This window comes from Miscanthus floridulus, chromosome 8, assembly GCF_019320115.1.
Source record: "Miscanthus floridulus cultivar M001 chromosome 8, ASM1932011v1, whole genome shotgun sequence".
Classification (NCBI taxonomy): Eukaryota; Viridiplantae; Streptophyta; class Magnoliopsida; order Poales; family Poaceae; genus Miscanthus; species Miscanthus floridulus.
This window is the reverse complement of record NC_089587.1, coordinates 201046859-201069235: the sequence shown is the minus strand read 5'-3', so window position 1 is coordinate 201069235 and position 22377 is coordinate 201046859. Positions and strand designations below refer to the sequence as shown.

Here is a 22377-nt window from a genome sequence, read left to right as displayed (position 1 = left end):
CATTTCTTCAATTGTGAGACGTGAAATACATTGTGAACTGCTGAGAGAATTTCAGGGAGTCAGAGACGATAAGCAACAGGGCCACACTGCTGCAACACCTTGTATGGACCCACATACCGAGGGGCTAACTTGCCATGGACACCAAACCGATGTACCCCTCTCATAGGAGATACCTTGAGATACACATAATCCCCAGCTACAAAATCCAAAGGCCTTCTCCGCTTGTCTGCGTAAGCCTTCTGCCGACTCTGAGCTGCCTTCAAGTGTTCACGAATTATATTTACTTTCTCTCAAGCCTCCTTTATGAAATCAGGCCTGAAGTACCCATGGTCTCCTACTTCAACTTAGTTTAGTGGCGTCCTACACTTCTGCCCATATAAAGCTTCAAATGGTGCCATGCGGATACTCTCTCGGTAGCTGTTATTATATGAAAATTCTGCCAGCTTCAAACACTGATCCCACTTCTTAGGAAAAGAGATGGTGCAAGCCCGCAACATATCCTTGAGCACCTGGTTCACCCTTTCAGTTTGACCATCAGTTTGTGGGTGGTATGCCGAGCTTCTGAGAAGATGAGTACCCAGACATTCCTGGAGTTTCTCCTAGAAACGAGAGACAAAAACTGACCCTCTATCAGAGATGATGGTGAGAGGAACTCCATGTAGGGTCACAATCTGATCAAAGTATAACTCCGCATACTTCTTGGCAGTGTATCTAGTATCCACTGGAAGGAAGTGGGTAGACTTGGTGAGACAGTCCACAATGACCCAAATAGAATCAAAGCCCGTGGAGGTGCGGGGTAAACCCACAATGAAATCTAGGGAAATATCCTCCCATTTCCAAACAGGAATGGGCAAAGGCTACAGATATCCAGGAGCACGCATATGATCTGCCTTGACTCTATCGCAAGTGTCACACTCCGCAATGAACTGGGTGATATCTTGCTTCATGTAGGACCACCAATACAGTTGGCGCAGATCATGGTACATCTTGTTGCTACCAGGGTGGATAGACAGCTTGGAATGATGGGCTTCTTGCAAAATCTTTCTTTTCAGCTCTTCATTGGATGGGACCACCAGTCTATCCTTGTATCTCATGATCCCCTGCTCATCAATGCTAAAATGAGGTCCACGCCCTTCAGCTAGCAACTTCCTGATGTGAGGAATCTCTTCGGGGTCTTCCTTTTGCTCCCAAATAATTTGCTCCAGCAATTCTGAGGTCAATGCAATCTGAGCTAGCACCTCTGTGTGGTGGAGTGACAAGGGTATTTCCTCAACCTGATGCAACTTATGACTCAAACAATCAGCTACCACATTGGCTTTTCTTGGATGATAATGGACTTCTAAATTATAATCCTTTATCAACTCCAACCATCTCCTTTGCCTCATGTTCAACTCAGACTGAGTGAAAATATACTTAAGGCTCTTGTGGTCAGTAAAGATATGCACTTTGTTGCCCAACAAATAATGCCTCAAAATCTTCAGAGAGTGAACTACAACAGCTAGCTCTAAATCATGGGTGGGGTAGTTCACCTCGTGCTTCTTCAGTTGGTTTCGAAGCATAAGCTATCACACACCCCTCTTGCATAAGCACACATCCCAATCCCATCTTCGAGGCATCACAGTAAACACCAAAGGGCCTCTCAATATCTGGTTGGGCCAACACAGGAGCAGTGGTCAGAAAAGTCTTCAGGGACTAAAAAGCTTCTTCACAAGCTGGACTCCAATCAAACTTAGCTTCTTTCTGGAGCAGCTTGGTCATGGGCTGAGCTATCTTGGAGAAATCAGGGATGAAACGCCGATAGTATCTAGCTAGCCCAAGGAATTGATGGATCTAGTGCACAGACCTAGGAGACTTCCAATCTAATACATCTTGCACCTTGCTGGGATCTACAGAAACACCCTCAGGTGTCAACACATGTCCCAAAAACTACACTCGATCTAGCCAAAACTCGCACTTGCTGAATTTAGCATACAATTGGTGCTCCCTTAGTCGAGTCAGTATTATCCGGAGGTGATAGGCATGCTCTTCATCATTCTTGGAATAGATCAAGATGTCATCAATGAAAACCACCACAAACTTATCCAACTCTGGCATGAAGACTGAGTTCATCAGGTACATGAAGAAGGCCGGGGCATTAGTGAGACCAAAAGACATCACTAGGTACTCATACAACCCATACCTAGTAGAGAAAGCTATCTTTGGTATATCCTGTGGCCTGATCTTGATCTGATGGTAGCCCGATCGGAGATCTATCTTCAAGAACACCTTGGCACCAGCTAACTGATCAAACAAAGTATCTATGCGGGGCAAAGGATACTTGTTCTTAACTGTTACTACGTTGAGGGGGCGGTAATCCACACACATCCATAGAGTACCATCCTTCTTCTTCACAAAAATAGCTGGGCAACCCCATGGTGAAGAACTTGGGTGGATGAAACCCTTGTCCATCAACTCCTCCAATTGCTTCTTCATTTCTGCTAGTTCTCTCAGAGCCATGCGGTACGGATGTCTAGAGATAGGAGCAGTACCAGGCTCAAGCTCAATAGAGAATTCCACCTCACGGTCTGGTGGCAATCCAGGAAGATCTTCAGGGAAAACATCTAGGAACTCACATACTACTGGAATGGAGGTAAGATCAGGAACGGCTTCAGCCTAGGTAGCAATAAGTAAGACTGGTTCTGAGGGTATGATGAGAGACATCCTATCCTTAGAAGAAGGAAGCCGTAACTCTACACTTCTTCTCTTCATATCCAATACTACCCCATACACCCGTAACCAGTTCATTCCAAGAATAGCATCAATGCCTTGCCCAGGCATTATCATGAACTATAGATGGTAAGTGTGGGTGGCTAATACCAAACTTACTATATCCGTGCGGGTGTTGATGAACATCTGAGAACCCGTAGTATGAATCTTATAGGCATACGGTATAGCCAATAATGATAAGTTATGCCGCTCTACAAACCCCATGCTCATAAAGGAATGTGATGCATCAGAATCAAACAACACCACAACTGGATGGGATTCGATGGTAAACATACCAGCCATAACCGTCTCCTGCTGCACAACCTGCTGAGCATCCGTGAAGTACACTTGACTAGATCTACTGGGCACCTTCCTCTTGATGATAGTCCTCTTAATAAGCCTGGAATTTGTAGACGACTGAGACGACTGAGTTGCCTACTGCTGAGGACACTCCCTGGCATAGTGGCCATCCTTGCCACACTTGAAACAAGCACTAGGCTTGTTCTCGAATCCCTGACGAGGTGGGACCTATTGTCCCTGAGTCTGCTAAGGCTGCACCTGCTGCGGAGGTGCCTTGTACTGAGTAGAGGAAGTCTATGATGTCTGCTGGGGTGACTAGAACAGAGGCCCTTCGGATGGTTGATAGGACCCCCGCCTCACAATTTGTACCTTCTATGTATGAGGGTGGCTGGAGGACCCAGCTGCCACCCGCTTCCTCTTCCAATCTGCCTGCGATGCCCGCTGAAAACCCTCAAGAGCAATAGCGGCGTTCATGAGAGCCCCAAAGTTCTGATAGTTCCCCAGATACAGCTTCTCCTGAAGTGAAGGAGTGAGACCACGAAAGAAGCGGTCCCTCTTCTTATCATCCGTATCCACCTGACTACTAGCATACTGAGCCAAGTGGTTAAACAGGGTCACATACTCCATTACCGTCCTGCTTCCCTGGCACAGGTCTAGGAACTCGGTCACCTTCTGGTTGATAACACCAACAGGGATGAAGAACTCGCGGAAGGCGGTGGAGAACTCCTGCCACGTTGTCGGATGATCCGGTAGCTCCACGGCCTGGAAAGTCTCCCACCAGGCACCTGTCGACCCCAAAAGCTGCTGGGACGCAAAGTGCACCTTCTGCTCGTTGGCCACACCGAGCAGCCAAAACTTCTGCTCCAACGTGCGAAGCCAGTGCTCCGCCTCCAAAGGCTCGTCCGACGGCGTGAACGTGGGCGGGTGGGTCTTGAGGAAGTCCTGGTAAGAGGACTGTCCCTTAGGACGACGAGCACCACCCCCATTCCCACCGTTGCCCCCGGGACCTCCACAGCAAGGTCCGCAATGGCCTGTGCCATAATCTCCATGGCACGAGCTGTCTCCTAACAAGCAGTGGCTGACTCTCGACGAGCAGCCAACAACTCCACCATGATCTCCACGGGGGACATCGGCGGAGGTGGTGGTGGTGGTGGGAAAGGGTGAGGAACCAAAGGTGGAACCTCTCGAGCACTATCACCATGGCCCTCATTGGCCGCTCCCGAACTGGTGCTCCCGCGTCCGGACCTCAGATTCATCTGTAAGAGAGATGAACCATCCATTAGGACACCTTCCCGACCAGAATCCAGGGATTAAAGAGATGACATCACATTTATTAAAGCATTCATTTAGTTAGTCCTACCAATTTACTACTTTCATTATACGTGAAGGGGGATTTATAGTTCAAGTAAGATGCTATTATATGATGCATGCTTCGACCTATGCGTTCACTCAAGCCGGAATATAGCGGCATTCGTAAAATTTTTGGCACACCGTACGCTCACTTTCCGTGTTCTAAACGATTTCTTACGCAATGTAAGTTAGTGTACCTGTAGAAACTGATTAGATAAAATCAGTGCCGCTATCCTATATATACCATATAGCTAGGGCTTATACTTATATAACTTAACTTAATCGCATCCTACTTTTCGCAAAACTTTTGTTGGTCAAATTTTTAGTTTTGTAAAAGAGTGATGGAACTCGTGACCATTATTGGCTCTGGTACCAACTGTGGCAGAACCGCCCGAAATAGCATACTTATGGAGGCGCTCGACTTCCACCAGACACTAAGCACCCCAAAAGTAACTACAGCGAGCGGTGTCCGTTGGGCACACCCTGAGGGAGAACCCGAAAGATCCACATTTTCCCCAAGGATCCAATAATGAGAATGAGTTGCAACACAAGTCCATCTCATACATTAGAGTTTCTTAAAAAGTACATTATTACAATACCAAATACAGAGTGCGGAATGATAAACAACAGAATATTAAAAGATAACATCTAGCGATAAGATAACGAGGATTACGTCTGAGCCCACCAGAAGAATCCTCCACACAAGGTACTCCTCAAGCATCACCTGCAACAGGGGTAAATAAACCCTAAGTACACAATGTACTCACAAAACTTATCCGACCAGTGGGAATACTTTCCCGACTCTAAGGAATATGCTAGGCTTGATGGTTGCTGGTTCTCTTTTAGCAAAAGCAATACTAATAGTGAGTCCTTATTGGTACATTATTATCATCAGCCGTATTAAGTTTTCATCTAGTAAATCTATATAAGCACCTGTTCTACTTTCAAGCAAGAGTTGAGCAATCGATACTGTTCCTTCTCCTTTTCCACTTCTAGTTCTTACTACAGTGCTAAACTGCAGACAAGCCATACCGGATAGCCCGGCGATTCGCGAATCAATATGCCTAGCTGGGTGCCCTAAAGACACATGCCCCGCTTGTACCCCAGGCACAAGCAGGACTAACCCACCACTCTCCTGTCTTGGGTGTCCAGGTCCCTGTCCAAACTTGTACTCCAAGCCCCCGCCCCTGAGTCCCAGACTCAGTGTGGTGCAAGGACCTCCACCACCTCCTCTTCCCATTAGTCGGTCCAGAAAGAGTCGGATCCGCGACAAGAGAGCAGCAAGGCTTCCCTGCACCCATACCCAAGTATGTGCTCGGGACAATAATCTGTGACTTGCCTAGAGTCATATGCAACGACCGGTCCTTAATCGACATAGATAGGGAAAAAGTGTAACCAGGCTATGCCCTATTGGCCGCAGGACACAACCCCTCACACCCACCAGTACCAAATCCACATCCCTGCCCGGTCACCATTTTCCTTTCCATTTTTTCATCATGATATCATAGTTTAATCACCTATTTGCGAGTAACGGCAGGTTACTCACACTACCGACATCCTGAGCATAGCAGCTACTCGACCTATACTAGTAGAACTCATGGTGGATATATTTATGCTTGTAGTTTTGATAGAATGCCTGTAACGTAAATGCATATCATATAAATATATTCAGTGATCATTTAAAAATAGGGGTTATGCACCGGGGCTTGCCTTGGGCAGGTGCCGGGTCAGCAAGGTCAGTACCAACAGGCTCCTGGGCTCCCTCCTATGCGAAGAGCTCCTCCTCATACTCCTCGATCACCTCGTCGTACTCCGGCTCGCTAACGGGTACGAAGTTTACCTGTTCGTGATCTACATGAAATGATGATGCAATGATTAACACTACGGCAACCGCAACCCTAAATACAAAAGTACATCTATTAAACTACTAAGTGAGATCTACCCGCTAAAGGCTAAGCTACGTACCAGCACCACTAACAAGTATGAACGTGATTACCGATTTGCCACAAGAATTCCTACAAACATTAATCTACATAATGCTAAGTCTTCTAATTAGAATTTATGAGCCTATAATCATAATAGTTAACTATGAACTAACTATACTAACAGGTAGATGGCATTTTTGTGTACCTAACAAACTTAGTTTCACTATTTTTGGACAACCATGCAATTTACTATGATTTATCGAAGTTGGATTCATAACAGAAAATAAATAAGCATTTCTATTCTCAGGAAAATAAGGAAACCGAATTCTCCACGTCGGCCCACAACGCGCGGCTCGGCCCAGCGCGCCATCCTGCCCGCGCGCGACAGTAGACCGCCACACGGCCCACGTGGAGGCGCGGCCTAGACGGCCAACGGCCCGCGACGGGGAAGGCCTGCGCGCATCGGCAAATATGCACAGGCACCCCTGAAGTCCTAGATAATCTCCGCGAGCACCAGAGCACTATTTCCTCAGTCTACCGTTTTACAGCTGCACCCTCCCATTTCTACTTCTTCACCGTGGCTAAGTCCCTGGCCCCCTGGGCGCGCTCCGGTGCGACGACGCGGGCACAGGACGGCCACACCGGCGACACTCGAGTCCCCACAACCTAACTAAGGGGCCGATGAGTACCTCCAAGGCAGCACATGTGGTCTGAAAGTGGTTCGGCGAGTAGGGGCGGCGCTCCGAACTCCCTCCCCGGCGGTGGCTCCTGACCTACAAAGGCGGGCGCATTCCCGTAAGCAACAGCGAAGGCAAGGCCAGCACACGAGCTAGCGAGCACTAGGGAGTACTCATGGATACTTTCACGTTGATGGTTTGGTTGGAGGTGGTCTGAGTAGAGCTGGCCACGTGCGCTCGCGGTGGTGCGGCAGTGCCTGACGATGGCACGACCACGGCGGTGGTGGCTGGCCTGCTGCGAAGCTACGGCTATGGTGCGCAGGGTGCTCAGGAGGGTATGGTGAAGCTGTGGGTGCGCTGAATCGCTAGGAGGGGCACGGAGTGACTGGCTGGCCGTTGGAGGGCATCCGCCTAGCCTTATGGAGCTAGTGGCGCGGAATTACGAAATCTCAGCCCTGTGCAAAGGCATACACAGTAAGGTGGGGACGGGATGCAGCTAGATGCCTAACGAAGCCGAACCTAAGACGAATTGGAGTCTACTACTATGGTTAAGGTGAATTGAGGAGAATCGCCTCGGTGGCCAAGGAGACTGCGGAGATAGGGGAGGTCATGGCTTGGCTCATCTACGGCGTCAACGCACGGGCCAACATCACCACTACGGAACAACGGGACAGGCGGGATGTACCCCCAAACGGCTATCTGCATGGCCACAGCAACAAAGCGACGAGCGTGGTATGGCGCCATCGCTGCGGGCAGCGCTAGACAACCGACGCAGAGCGATGCGACGCGGAGGGTATGGTGGGGTAGGTGGATGTCCTTCGAGCGCACAGCCAAGGAGTCAACAGAGCAGAGCTAGCCTAGCCACTAGCGACGTGCAGTGAATGACCCGGTGCGATCCCGGCCAAGACAGTGCAGAGCAAGGCATGGCGTGGTAGTTTGGTCGGCGGGCAGCAGCGTGGCCGAGGCCGGCAGTGGCTGGGGTCACGGATAGCACGGTGGCAGGCGGCCTTGGTGCGTGATGCCAGAGCCACGCACGTGGCTGGTGGGACGGTGGACGTGGTGCGTGCATGAACGCGGCCAGCACGGCAGAGCGCTGGCAATGCCAGCAGTGTGCCAGGCCAACGGTGACCGCGCCCAGTGTCAATTCTAGTGACGCGCACGCTTTTAAAGCAAGCAGAAAACTTGTACACGATGCTCCAAAAGCTTAACTAACTTTTCGATGCACAATAGGGTACATTAAGCTATCTAACGGAGCCAAGATATTGTCCTAATGCTTAAGCCGATCGTTCCATAGAGCTTGCCAAAAGTGGCATCGTCGGCCACTTCCGAAACTTACGCGAATGCGTTGAAACGAACGATTCCACGTCGAAATCCAACCCAGCCTACGCGAGGTACTAACCAGCTATCCTTGTCCGACCACACCTATTTTATCACCGTTAGCCAAACGTTCTTTAGCCCTTTTAGTTTCTAGAACAATGCGATTACGCAGTATTATATGAAACGTAACCACGGACTCATGTTTTGTATGAATGTTTCAAGTGCCGAACATCGAGTTATACTTTATGTCATACACATATGCTCATAATTCAGATGCTTACGAAATGTTTAAGCAAAACATTACAATGTAACACCGGGGTGTTACAAGGCCTAGGCAAGTGAATGCTGATGAAGATGATCAAGTGCAAGTGCTCTCTAACTCAAATGTGCAAGATGATACAAATCAAGTGGCTAGTATATCATCTCAACCCAATGATCAAGCAAGTGCAAGCAATCAAGTTCCAATCTTCCAACCAACCAATGTTGCAAGGGATCATTCATTGGACACTATCATTGGTGATATTTCTAGAGGTGTGCAAACTAGATTAAGATTGGCTTCATTTTGTGAGCATTTCTCTTTTGTGTCATCCATTGAACCAAAGAAGATAGATGAAGCATTGAAGGATGTTGATTGGGTGAATGCTATGCATGAAGAATTGAATAACTTCACAAGAAATCAAGGATGAGAATTAGTAGAGAGACCAAAGGGACACAATGTGATTGGAACCAAATGGGTCTTTAGAAACAAGCAAGATCAAGATGGGATAGTACTAAGGAACAAAGCAAGATTGGTAGCACAAGGCTGTACACAAGTTGAAGGTCTTGACTTTGGAGAAACATATACCCCGGTTGCTAGATTGGAAGCAATTAGAATCTTGCTAGCCTATGCTTGTGCCCACAACATCAAGCTCTATCAAATGGATGTTAAGAGTGCATTTCTCAATGGTTACATTAATGAAGAAGTATATGTTGCGCAACCTCCCAGTTTTGAAGATGACAAAAAGCCCGACCATGTGTACAAGTTGAAGAAGGCATTGTATGGCTCGAAGCAAGCACCTAGAGCATGGTATGAGAGATTGAGGGACTTTCTACTCTCTAAAGGGTTCATAATGGGCAAAGTTGACACCACTCTTTTCATAAAGAAGATTGGAAAAGATTTATTTATGTTGCAAATCTATGTTGATGACATCATATTTGGATCAACCAATCAAGACTTTTGTGATGAGTTTGAAAAGATGATGGCTAATGAGTTTGAGATGTCCATGATTGGATAGTTAAGTTACTTCCTTTGTCTTCAAATCAAGCAATTGAAAAATGGTACATTTGTGAGTCAAGGCAAGTATATCAAGGACATGATCAAGAAGTTTGGCATGAGTGATAGCAAAGCCATTAGTACACCAATGGGAATAAATGGTAACTTGGATAGTGATGCAAGTGGCAATATGGTGGATCAAAAATTGTATCGGTCTATGATTGGAAGCCTACTCTATGTGACTGTATCAAGGCCGGATGTCATGTTTAGTGTATGCATGTGTGCAAGATTTAAAGCCTCACCAAGAGAAAGTCATTCGAAGGCTACAAAGAGAATATTGAGGTACTTGAAGCATACACCAAATATTGGTTTGTGGTATCCCAAAGGAGCAAAGTTTGAGCTAGTTGGTTATTCTGACTCGGATTATGCGGGATGCAAAGTTGAGAGGAAGAGCACCTCGGGCACATGTCAATTGTTGGGAAGATCACTTATTTCATGGTCATCAAAGAAGCAAAATAGTGTTGCATTATCAACCGCCGAAGCCGAATACATATCCGCCAGTAGTTGTTGTGCACAAATACTTTGGATGAAGGCCACTTTGAGTAATTTTGAAATCAAGTTCAAGAAAGTGCCACTGCTATGTGACAATGAGAGTGCAATCAAGTTGACCAACAATCTGGTTCAACATGTAAGAACAAAGCACATTGATGTTCGCCACCATTTCATAAGAGATCACCAACAAAAAGGGGCCATTTGCATTGAGAGTGTAGGTACCGAAGATCAACTTGCCGACATATTCACCAAGCCATTGGATGAGAAAAGGTTTTGCAAGCTAAGGAATGAGTTGAACATATTGGATTTCTCAAATATGTGTTGATGCACCCCCACTTATATGACAAGCCTCTCCTTCGAGCAATCCAAGGTAAAAGTTGATTGGCATGGCATACATCCTTGCTAAGGACATGATTAGTGCATCTAGTCATCTCTCAATTTTAATAGACTCATTCATGAAAATCAAATGAATTTGATGTTTGTATGGTACCACTATTGCTTCTATGCTTGACTTGATCTAGTGGTAGCATATGACATGTTTATGGGCTTGTAAACCTAGTGTTTAATCTAGAAAATGAGCTCTAAGTGTTTAACTCAACATGGTACAAGATAACCCTTATTTGGAGGTGTGAAGAAGCTTATTCTTGGATCAAACCGAGTTAAACATCTTTGGCAAGTTTTTTAGATTGAACCAAATTTGGGAATATGATCCTCACCCCATTGATTGACATTGATAATCTCAACCTATCTACTTTTTGAACCTTTGTGGTCATTGATGACAAAGGGGGAGAAAAACAAAGATATTAGTACATGGGGAGAAAAACAAAGATATTAGTGTACTAAGATAGTGAAAAGACAACAAAGGGGAGAATTTGACATAGGGGGAGAGATATGACAAAGGAAAGGGATCAATTAAAATTTTGAGCACACAAATATGGGGAGCAAGCTCATGAACTTGTATGGTGCATTTGAATGTGCATTTCATATGTTTGCTTGCATGACATAAGTTTTAAATTTCAATATCCATGCTTGTGTGGTGTATGGTAGTTGTAGATTTGAATGATGAAATGAAAATCTAGCATGCATAGGTTATCTAGTGATTTCATTTCCAAGTGTTTCCAAAGGGTATCGAGCTAACCATGATGCTAAGGATGGTATAATGGTGCACTTCGATTGGTATCACACTTCAAAGGTCCATCTTTTATACCTTAGCATCATTTGGTAGACATTGTCTCCTATATTTCCTATCTAAGCATATGTGCAAGCTTCAATCCAAACTCTTAGCACATATGTAGGGGGTGCAATTGCTACCAATTGGGGTTCATGAAACTTGTCCATATCCTTTACACATGGTAAATATGCTTGGACAAGCAACATGGATTCAATTGAATTTCAAATTCATATCTTTGTAAAAGGGTTGTCATCAATTACCAAAAAGGGGGAGATTGAAAGCTCTAGTTTGGTTTTGGTGAATTGATAAAACCCTAAGTGCTAACCTAGTTTATCAAGTGATCATGAGATAGGTAGCACATTCCAAGTGGTGAAGCAAATGAAGATCATGACATGAAGATGGTGATGCCATGGTGATGATCAAATGCTTGGAATTGAAAAGAAGAAAGAGAAAAACAAAAGGCTCAGGGCAAAGGTATAAATGGTAGGAGCCATTTTGTTTTAGTGATTGAGAGACTTAGTGAGTGTGATCACATTTAGGATCGATAGCCATACTATTAAGAGGGGTGAAACTCATATTGAAATGCGGTTGTCAAAGTGCCACTAGATGCTCTAACTCATTGCATATGCATTTAGGATCTAGTGGAGTGCTAACACCCTTGAAAATGTTTGTGAAAATATGCTAACACATGTGCACAAGGTGATACACTTGGTGGTTGGCACATTTGAGCAAGGGTAAAGAAGATAGAGTTAAAAAGGAGTTAGTCACGTGGTCACGCAGTGACCGGACGCTGGTCTCAGTGGGATCGGTGCGTCCGGTCAATGATATAGCAAAGACACTGGCGTCAGTCTTCGACCAGACGCTGGGTCACTTAGTGACTAGATGCTGATAGGGTGCGTCTGATCCGGCTGATGTGGCAGCGCACAAAAGAGTCACCATGTGACCGAACGCTGGGTGAGTCCGGTCAAGCAAGACCTGACGTGTCCGGTCGTGAAAAGTCATCTCTGGATGCTTACTAGAAACGACTAGATGCTGGGGCTCAGCATCCGGTCACTTTGAGCTGCTGCGTCCGGTCATCACTTGACTATTGAGATTGAGCACCCAGTATTTGAAGATAGGGGACATGTGGCGTGCATCGCACGATCGGACGCTGGGGTCTAGCATCCGGTCAATCTAACCAGAGCGTCCGATCACCCCGTGTTGTGCCCAGTGAAGGGGTACAACAACTCTATTTCATGGGGGCTTCTATTTAAGCCTTATGGTTGGCTCAAGCTCACTCTCTTGGCCATTTGCATTGACATAACAACCTTGTAAGCTTAGCCAAAGCCCTCCCACTCATCTCCATCATTGATTCATCATCTTTGTGAGACTGGGAGAGAATCCAAGTGCATTGCTTGAGTGTTTGCATCTAGAGGCACTTGGTCTTCATGTTTTGCTATGGGATTCGCTTGTTACTCTTGGTGGTTGCTGCCACCTAGATAGCTTGGAGCAGTGAAGATCGTTGAGCGGAGGTTGGTGATTGTCTCCGGCTCCAATCGTGGTGATTGTGAGAGGTTCTTGACCTTTCCCCGGCGGAGAGCCAAAAGGTACTCTAGTGAATTGCTCGTGGCTTGTGTGATCCTCATCTTGTGTTGGTTGTGTGGCACCCTATTGAGGATTTGGTGTGTGATGCCAATTAGCGTGTGAACCTCCAAGTGAGTGAATCACCACAACGAGGAGTAGCTTGCCGGCAAGCAAGTGAACCTCGGTAAAAAAAATTATTGTGTTCATCATCTGATTCCGAGGTGATTGGTTTTCATTGATATTGATTCTTGTGATTGATTGGTTCACTCCTCGACACGGCAGTATAACTATCTTGCTCTCTCTCTCTCTTTATATTACCGCAAACTAGTTATCAAGCTCTTTAGTGTAGCTAGTTGTGAGAGCTTGTTAGTTTGGTTAGTGTGGCTCTTTAGTTAATCTTTGAGAGCACACTAACTTAGTGTAGTGACATAGCTATTGTGTGGTTAGAGACAATAGAAACTAAAATTGTGGTAGGTGGCTTGCATTTTTAGTAGGCTAGAGCAACACTCGCTTCGTCTCATAATTGTCTACCCGGTTTGCTAAGTGTTGTTGTAGGAATTTTTAATTGGCTATTCACCCCCCTCTAGCCATTAGGACCTTTCAATGTCCTAGGTGGACTTGGGTGCGTGGTTCGTCGAGGTTGACAGCCTTCAGGGCCTTCTGTAACACCCCCAGTGTTACACTGTATAGTCTTTTGCTAAAACACTACATGAGCATCATATTTATGTGTAAATGTGTGTAATATAGGGTGTAAAGCAATGTACGTAACTTGAAACGATCACCAAAAACGCGAAACAAAAGATACATTCAATGTCGTGTTATATCACTTAGGGTTTTAAACGAATTTTTATTGAACAAAAATACTATAGAATGCATATACGACACTTTAATAAAGTTTGTAGTATAAGATTCGTAGGTGACCATGAAATACTTGAGGTCATGAAAGGAATTCACTAGCTAGCGTATCGAATAGCTTGGAAATCGAATTCGACGCGACTCCGATTGAGACTTAGTCAAATTTCCTAAGTCAGAAAACAGTTTGACAAGGCCAAGTTTGGCAATTTTTGTAGACAAATTGGATTAAGTAGTGGTAGGGTTTCATGGCTGGTTTTGATAGCCTAACATGCCTTCTTGAGTATGGAATAGGTGGTTTAGCATTTGAAGGATTGAGTTGGATTTTTGGGACGCTTTAAAAAGCATGCATGACACGTTTTCGGACGGTTGTAGCATCTGGGTGCGGTCACCGTGCCTCGGCTGGTGTCACTGATAGCCCATGTGTGCACCCATGCGCACCGCCGCGTAGGCTTCGCACCACCACTGCCGTGCTCACACACGCACTCACGCACGCAAGCACGCACTCACGCGCATGCCACGCTCTGTGGGACGCTGGGGCTCGGCAAGCCTAGCCGCTCTACCACCACCGTTGTGTCCGCCTGAGCCACTCTACCACCGCCGTCACATCCACCTGAGCCGCTTTGCCACCTTGTGCTCGCCTGCATGGGACTGTGTGCGCGTGGCCGCACTTGGCCTGCTGCGGCCGGCACATGGCCCTGCCTGCACCATCGCCTTGCTACACGTGGGGTTGCTCCCCTCACTACTGTTGATGTGCGTGCCTGCTGTGCCGTCACATGGCCTGACCACAGTCGTCTTGTGAGTCAAAGCGCTGCAGTCGCACGTCGTCATGCCGGCCTCGTACGCGCATGTGGAGCCATCATCCGTCGCGCCGTTGTCCTCTTCCATTTAGTGATTGTGGCATGCCATGCTCCTATCGCAGTCGCCTTAAATGGCGTCGCGCTAGATGGCCGAGCCGTGCCGCACCAAGGCCAACCCGTATAGCCTGGCCCCATCCATGTAATTGCGCATGCCTAGAGCTCGAATAGGAGCCTATCTTCACGCTAAGCCTACCACTGCTACAGCAGTACGGTGTCGGGCTTCAATTTGAGGTTTCCCCCGCCGTCGACCACCTTAAGACCGAACGGCGTCGTCCACCCAATTGGCCTCGCACCGTCCACCTCCGTCTAATTAACAGTGCACCCAACTAGCTCTGGTGGTTAGCTCCCGATTGGAGTCGACCTGATGAGCTTTCATCCTCCAGTGAGGTACTATGGAGCTTTTCCCTTACGGCGGTCCGCCATGGCCGTTGGGGTGGGTGCTCGGCCAGGGCATCATTCCATGCCCCTTTGTCTCAATTGAGTGGTACTTTTGCGTGGTTTTGACTTGGTTGCCTCGCCCATGTAGTTGTTTTACCAACGGAGCAGTAGGTCGCCAGGAACATCTTCGCCACGGTCGGCGTGAACTGGAGCACTTCCGCGCACATGGTCAACCACCTTGTCGAGCCTCACAACCACGTCCAGACCGTCCTACACATCTTTGGTGAGGCACCTCTGCTCCTAGGGTAGACGGTTGAACCGGTTGAGGTCTAGGATCGCTGGGACGCGTTCGCTACCGCCGGCGAACTAGGTTTGATGTCGTTCCCATGGCCAGCGCGTTTGGGTGAAGTAGCGATTCAAATAGGGCTTCTATCTTGTTGCCCGTAGTCTATAGATGGATAAAAGGGTAGCAGTAGAGGCATTGGGCTAGGTGATTTCGCCAGCGCCGGTGTTGCCACGGCCAAACCCCGCCACGACACATGGCCACGTCTTCGTGCTGCACCATTTTTGGTGTTTGATACCTCGATCGGTTGTGCTTTGCACGTAGAGTGTTATGGTGGTGATGGTTGGTGCTGGGGAGGTTCGTGCTCGTTGGTGTTTGGTCAGAGATGTCGTGGCCTTTATTAGTTCCTGCTAGGGACCTTGAAAAACAAGAATTAGATTAAGGGAAGGGTGCTAGATGCAAATCTATGACTCAGTTAAATAGTGTTTGAGTTAGCTTCGCAAATAGGAAAGAGAATGGGGGCTCTTTAGCAAAAGAGCCAGCTCACGCGTGGGCTCCGTCGTGGGCCGCGTAGAGTGGTCCACGTCCGCGTGCCGTGTGCATGGGCCGCGCTGGTGGCTCACGTTTGCGCACGCTGCGTGAGCGTGGGCCAAGCTACAATGGGCCGCGCCGGGCTGTTTTGGCTTTCTGTTTTCTAATGAATTAGTTGATGCTTTTCTAAATTAAGTTGTGAACTAATCTTTGATAATTAGTATAAAATTATGTAAGTATCCAAAAATCATGAAGTAAATTTTGTTAGTCTCCTAAATTCATGCCCTAGCTGTTAGTGTATTTAGCTCGTGCAGTTCTGTGGTATCCTTAAGGTTACTTTATTTATTGTAATATGCTTGTCGTTATTAGGGTTATTTAGAGAAAGAATTTCCATGATGAAATGGTAGAAGTGCTAGCTCTAAAAATTTTATTGCAGACTCAAAACATTATTAGGCACTCACTGTAATTTTTGTAGCCCTAGAGTAGGTTGTTAAATAGAGTAGCTAGTACTCCTTGTTTTATCGTATATAGAGTAAATCGATGTTAAGAATAAGAATGCCTTTAGTTGCTAAGTTAATGTATGAAATGTCTCGTACCTGTTTAGTGGAAATGATAAGTAATGTAGAGTCTTAGTCGGTAGAGCTAGTTTAGTAGCTTGACAGATGTATTTTTATTTTAAGAGTTCCTGTTGTCATATTACTAAGTGTTGCATCATCATTTCATACATGTAGATAACGAGTTGGTAGAGTTCATTCCTACGGGCGAACAGGAGTTCAAGGAGATCATTGAGGAGTACGAGGAGGAGATTCTCGTACAGGAGGGAGCCCTGGAGCCATTCGTTGCTGACTCTATTGACACCCCGCCTACCCAAGACAAGCCCCGGTGCATAACCCTTAATTTGAATGATCACTGGATATATATGATATGCATTTACGTTATAGGTATTTTATGGAAACTACATACATAAATATATCTACCTATGAGTCCTACTAGTATAGGTCGAGTAGCTGCTATGCTTAGGATTTTGATAGCGTGAGTAACCTGTCGTTACTCACAATAGGTGATTATTATCACTCATAATAAAATGGTGGAAAGGAAAAATGGAGACCGGGTAGGGATATGGTTTGGGTATTGGTGGGTATAAGAGGTTGTGTCCTACGACCAACGGGGCATAGCTTGGTTACACTTTTTCCCTATCTGTGTCGGTTAAGGACCGACCGTTGCAATGGATGCTCGGCAAGTCACATATTTATTATCCTGAGCACATACTTGGGTATGGGCGCAGGGAAGACTTGTTGCTCTCTTGTCGCGAGTTCTGGCTCTTTCCGGACCGACTGATTGGAGGCAGGGATGGAGGAGGTCTAAGCACCGCACTGAGTTCGGGACTTAGGAGCGAGGGCTTGGAGTCTAAGTTTGGATGGGGACCTGGACCCCGTGATAGAAGAGTGATGGGTTGGTCCTGCTTATGCCTGGGGTACAAGCGGGGTGTGTGTTTTTGGGGTACCCAGCTAGGCACATTGATTCGTGAATCGTCGGGCAATCCGGTACGGCTTGTCTAAACTCTAGCACCGTAGTAAGAACTGAAAGATGAAAGGTGAAGAAATGGAACGGTTGCTCAACTCTTGCTTGAAAGTAGACAGGTGCTTACATAGGATGGCTAGATAATGAATTAATCATTACTGCTAATAATAACATAAATATGGATTCACTATTAGTATTGCTTTCTGCAAAAAGGAAACCAGCAAACCATAAAGCTTATCATATTCCTTAGAGTCAGGAAATTATTCCCACTAGTCGAATAAGTCTTGCCAGTACATTGTGTACTCAGGGTTTATTTACCCTTGTTTAGGTACTACTTGAGAAGTAGCCGTTGTGTGAATGATTCTTCTGGTGGGCACAGACCGATCCTTGCTTATTATCGATAGATGTTATTTGAGTTTTATTTTCATTCCGCTGTTTAATATTCCACACTCTAAATTTGGTACTGTAATAATATATTTTTAAGAACTCTGGATGTATGAAATGGACTAAGTATTGTAACTCGTTCTCATTATTGGATCCTTGGGGAAAAATGTGGATCATTCGGGATCTCCCTTAGGGTGTGCTCGACGAAACCCGCACGATGTAGCTCACTCTCGGGGCGCTTAGTGTCAGTGGAAGACAAGCGCCTCTGTAAGTGTGTTATTTCAGGCGGTTCTACCACACCTTCCTAGGTCCTTCCACCATCGTCACTTCTCCCTTCTCCTCGGCCTCGACGTCGTGTGGTGCACAGAACAGCGCCATCAGGATAGTGGCCTCATCATCACCATCAGCTTGCGCCAGATGAGCCTCAGCCTTCTTCTCCTACTTGTGATTTGGGCACTCCCATGCCCAATGGCCTGTCTTCCCGCAGTGCCGGCAGACGTTGGGGTCGACCTGCTTCTTCTTCTCCGAAGAAGCCTTGCCGAGGAGCTTGTCATCACCACCGCGGCTGGAGGAGGCTACCCTGGAGTTCCTCCAAGCAGACTACTCCTCCTCTATCAGCAGCAGTTTTCCACTGTCCATCGTTGCTGTTGCCTGCTCTAGGCGCTCGTCCACCGCCCGCAGATGGCCTGTCACATCCTCAATGGTGAGGGTGGATAAGTCTAGCATTGTCTCTATGGAGAGAGCGATCTAGATGTACTTTGCTGGCATGGAGTGGAGATACTTGAAGACCGCCTCCTCTTCGTCGATAGTGACACCATGGCTCTTCAGCTTGCTGATGAGTGTCTACAGGTGGAGGAAGAAATCCTCCACCATTTCACCATCCTTGAACTTGAGGTTGGCGTACTCCTGCTTCAGAAGCTAGGCCGTCGCCTTCTTTGCGCGGTCAGAACCGACGTGCATCACCGCAATAGCCTCCCACGCCTCCTTAGCAGAGCTTTTCGCCCCCAACGGCTCCCTGTACTCTGCTGATACAGCAGCGAGGATAGCCTCCAACGCTGACATGTCATCTTCTTCATTTTCGGTGCCCTTGTCAATAGCATTCTAGAGCCGTCGGGCTCTGAGCTTGACCTTCATGGTCACCGACCACTCTCCATGGTTGGTGCGAGTCAACGTCGGCCAACTGGTGCCGCTGACCTCCCACACCGTGCGAACAATGACCTCCTATCATGGCTGGGCAACCACAGCGGTGCCACTATTGTCACCCATCTCTGAACCGTCCGTCATCGTCAGCGGTTAGTCCGGCGATGGCGCTTGTACAGCCCTGATACCACTTGTTGGCCCCTCGATCTCTGGTACGGAGATATCCGACCACTCACTAGTGTTGCCGAGCACACACTAGCGATGCCAACCATGAAGTGTCTATTGTCAACCACACACTATGGCTAGAGGTAGAAGAAGGGAGGGAGAATAGAGCACACACACAGTACAAACACCAGCGTTGCCCGAAGCTCTATAGGGGAGATGGCAAATCTGAACTATCTCTTTACTTAGTTACAATGGCAAACTATATATACAACTCTATCCATCTAGTCCTAGTACAGCTGCCATGCAACTACAGTGACTAGATGAGACAGTAGAGCTGACTCTGGCGCCTGTCCCTGCTGTGGCTACAGTGCGACAGGTGTGCCGTTCGGCGCCTGCCCCTGCAGCGGCTACAGTACCATAGCAGGGAGCCTTTTCAACGCTGCCTTCCCCTGCCATGTGTTTACACAAGGAAGCAGTAGATTATCTAACAATTCCAAGCAATTCGTGTTGTGATAACACGGCAGCAGATCAACTAGTAGTAAAGTATAAAGTGTATTAGTGTCATTCTAAAACCCTCTCTTTCCTCTCCTAGGCTCAATTCTATATTTTAACTACATGATACCACGCGCGTTGCCGTGGGGATTTTATAGAGAGATCTATAGATAATTGTTCTGGATTGGTGCAGAAGTCTCAACAATTATCTCCTATAACTAAAAACAATAAAGTGTGGATATTTTTTGGTGCGACATTTGTTTTGGTTCATCCGTCTGTCCACGCCTGCGATCTCACGACATCTCCCGCATGTATAATTCTCCTTGATTGAATATTACCTGTCATGTGATAGAGGAATCACGGCAAAATAGGAAGTAGAAAATTATTGTGCTATCCATATACACATTGCATGTTTGCATGCACCAGCATACATGGCAACGAGCAAAAGGAAAGAAAATTAACATAGAAGGAAAAAGAATTAAGACAAAAGGAACCTCTTTGCATTTCTGAGAACCTTGCCAAATCTGCCTATATTTAATTACTTCTCCTCTTTGCATTTGCAAAAGGGATAGCTTTTTTCTCCTTTCATTTGGTTTCACGCTCACGTGTTCCATCGCCCTCGCTTGCTGTTTCACGTAGCGTGCCCGTGCGTTGCTACGGGACAACTAAATCTTTTGTACTAAAAACACACAGATCGCACGATAAGATAATAATACTGTTAAATTAAATAATAACGTTAAAGTGACATTTAATTCAAAAAGCAAAGTTCATGAAATTAACACAGTCACAGAGAGCGCGGCGTCGTAGGTTCACAAACTCTACTGTATAGACTTTTTCGTGATATGGCTAAGATAATATTTTATATCGACAGAAAGAATTCTTCGATATCCATTTCTTTCATGCGCCAATAAATCCATAAATAAGTTTCGTTGCATCTCCATATAATCTTGTACACACAAGTTCGAGTATATATGTAAATATTAGTGCCTGTCACATGGATAATACTGCGTGTCTTAAAAATTCTCTCATAAAATTTTAAAATAAAATATGTTATACTCACCGTATAAATATACGTGACTTTAGGACTATTCCACACAGACATATATTGTAGAATAAGGTATCCACTTGAGTGTCTGTTTCAAGATGTTGAATTAGGTGTTGTAATTCTTAATTTCGACACATTTTTCAGGTCAAGGCAACCAATGGTGACACTTTTCTTAGTGGTGCATAATTTTATGGTGCACCTCTTGACTATCTGAGTAAGCACAAGTTAGCACTGCAAAGGTTTAGAAAAGCTGCTGAGAAGGCCAAGGTTGAGTTTTCCTCCACTATGCATACTAAAACTTATGTCCCCCGTTTATCATTGATGATGCTTTTGATACAAAGCAATTCAACATTACCATAATCAGATATAAGTTTGAGTCTCTTGTGAGCAATCTCATAGAGGGACTCTCATCCTTTATGTGATCTGCCTCAAGGATATTGGCAGGACGATGGACCCATGTTAAAATGTTGCACCAAAAAGTGTCCACGTTTTGTCCACGATTTATTTCCCATGAATACATGCGGGTACTATGATAACACTAACTACACCAAATGAAAGATTAGAGAGAATTTGTATTGCCCCCAGAAGGATTTATTTATTAAGTTTTTTGAACTCTACAAGTAGTTTTGAAATATCTGTTTACATGTCTTACCTCGTATCCTAATTTAAAATTTTGTAGTTTAATTAGAATATTTAGGTGATTGTATATATATAATATTCAATACAAGAATAATCTATGCATGATCTTCTTGAAAGATTTCTGCAGTGTAAAGACATTTCGTTTTTCATGTATGCCCGTGCTAACGCTACGGTAAAAACAAAAGGACAATATATCAATTAAAAATAAAAACAAAACTCATGCTCAAAGTCAAAGAGATAAATTAAAAACAAAACTCATGCTCAAAGTCAAAGAGATAAATTATGGATGCTTGAATTTTGTCATCCATTATCTATCGGCGTGCATATAAAATAGACTGAATAAACAATTAAACATAGATAGAAAACTAAATTAATGAAAGGATCATTGCAAGACATCAATCATCTCATAGCTTCGGACAATATCGCAAAACTACTAAAAACTGTAACCGTGCCCTCACTTCAAACATCGTCCAGATAAATGGATTACAATGAAAGAAATGGATATCGGAGATTTTTTCCTGTCAATATAAAACATTATCTTAGCCGCATCACAGAAAGGTCTATAAAGTAGAGTTTGTGAGCCTACGACGCCGCGCACTCCGTGACTATGTTAAATTCATAAACTTTGCTTTTTGGATTAAATGTCACTTTAACGTTGGTATTTAATTTTTACAGTATTGTTATCTTATCGTGCGATCTGTGTGTTTTTAGTATAAATTGTTAGTTATCCCGTACCAATGCACGAGCACGCTACCTAGTGGTTTTGTACGTATGAAAATAAACAAAATCCATCTAGAAAGGATAAGTCATAGTCATGAAGATACATCGTTGGATCATAGTAATAATGAGATTTCTGATTGTAATAACCAAATATATTTCTAATTTTATATAATGTATGTAGTAGTAGTGAGAGCGTTACGTGCATTGTTGACGATGTCCTGCTGCTCCTGCATGTGGTGGGGGAAAACACACCATGCATCAATGTTCTCTCATTGCGTAATGAAATGAAGTAATTAGAAAGCATGAGAGGTAACACGAATACTTACCATGATATTCCTAGCTTTCCTAGCGGTCAGCGGCGGATCCACAGGGGGGCTGGGGGGGGGGCTCCAGCCCCCCTAATTTCTTGATTTCAAGCCTAATCACTGTAGCAAAAGCTTGATTTCACCCTTAAATCTTCATGCAAATCAATATCTCCATTGTTTTAGCCCCCCCTTATCCCGCATCGTGCATCC

The 22377-nt window shown here is 45.6% G+C and overlaps 1 protein-coding gene across 1 annotated transcript; it reads right to left on the bottom strand.

Annotated features, from left to right (window-relative positions):
* Positions 1-3417: 3417 nt before the first annotated feature.
* On the bottom strand, positions 3418-4094 carry LOC136470497 (uncharacterized). The gene is made up of 2 exons (XM_066468328.1): positions 4038-4094; positions 3418-3987 (listed from the first exon to the last, which is right to left on the bottom strand). The coding sequence occupies exons 1-2, from the start codon at positions 4092-4094 to the stop codon at positions 3418-3420; spliced, it is 627 nt and encodes a 208-aa protein (XP_066324425.1).
* Positions 4095-22377: the final 18283 nt, after the last annotated feature.

What these genes read in the sequence shown, in the direction of transcription:
- LOC136470497 (XM_066468328.1), bottom strand. Translation starts at nt 4,094, where the DNA reads ATGGAGATTATGGCACAGGCCATTGCGGACCTTGCTGTGGAGGTCCCG. An exon ending in TGGAGGTCCCGGGGGCAACG is followed by an intron (nt 3,988 to 4,037) that starts GTGGGAATGGGG and finishes TCCTCTTACCAG; the next exon opens with GACTTCCTCAAGACCCACCC.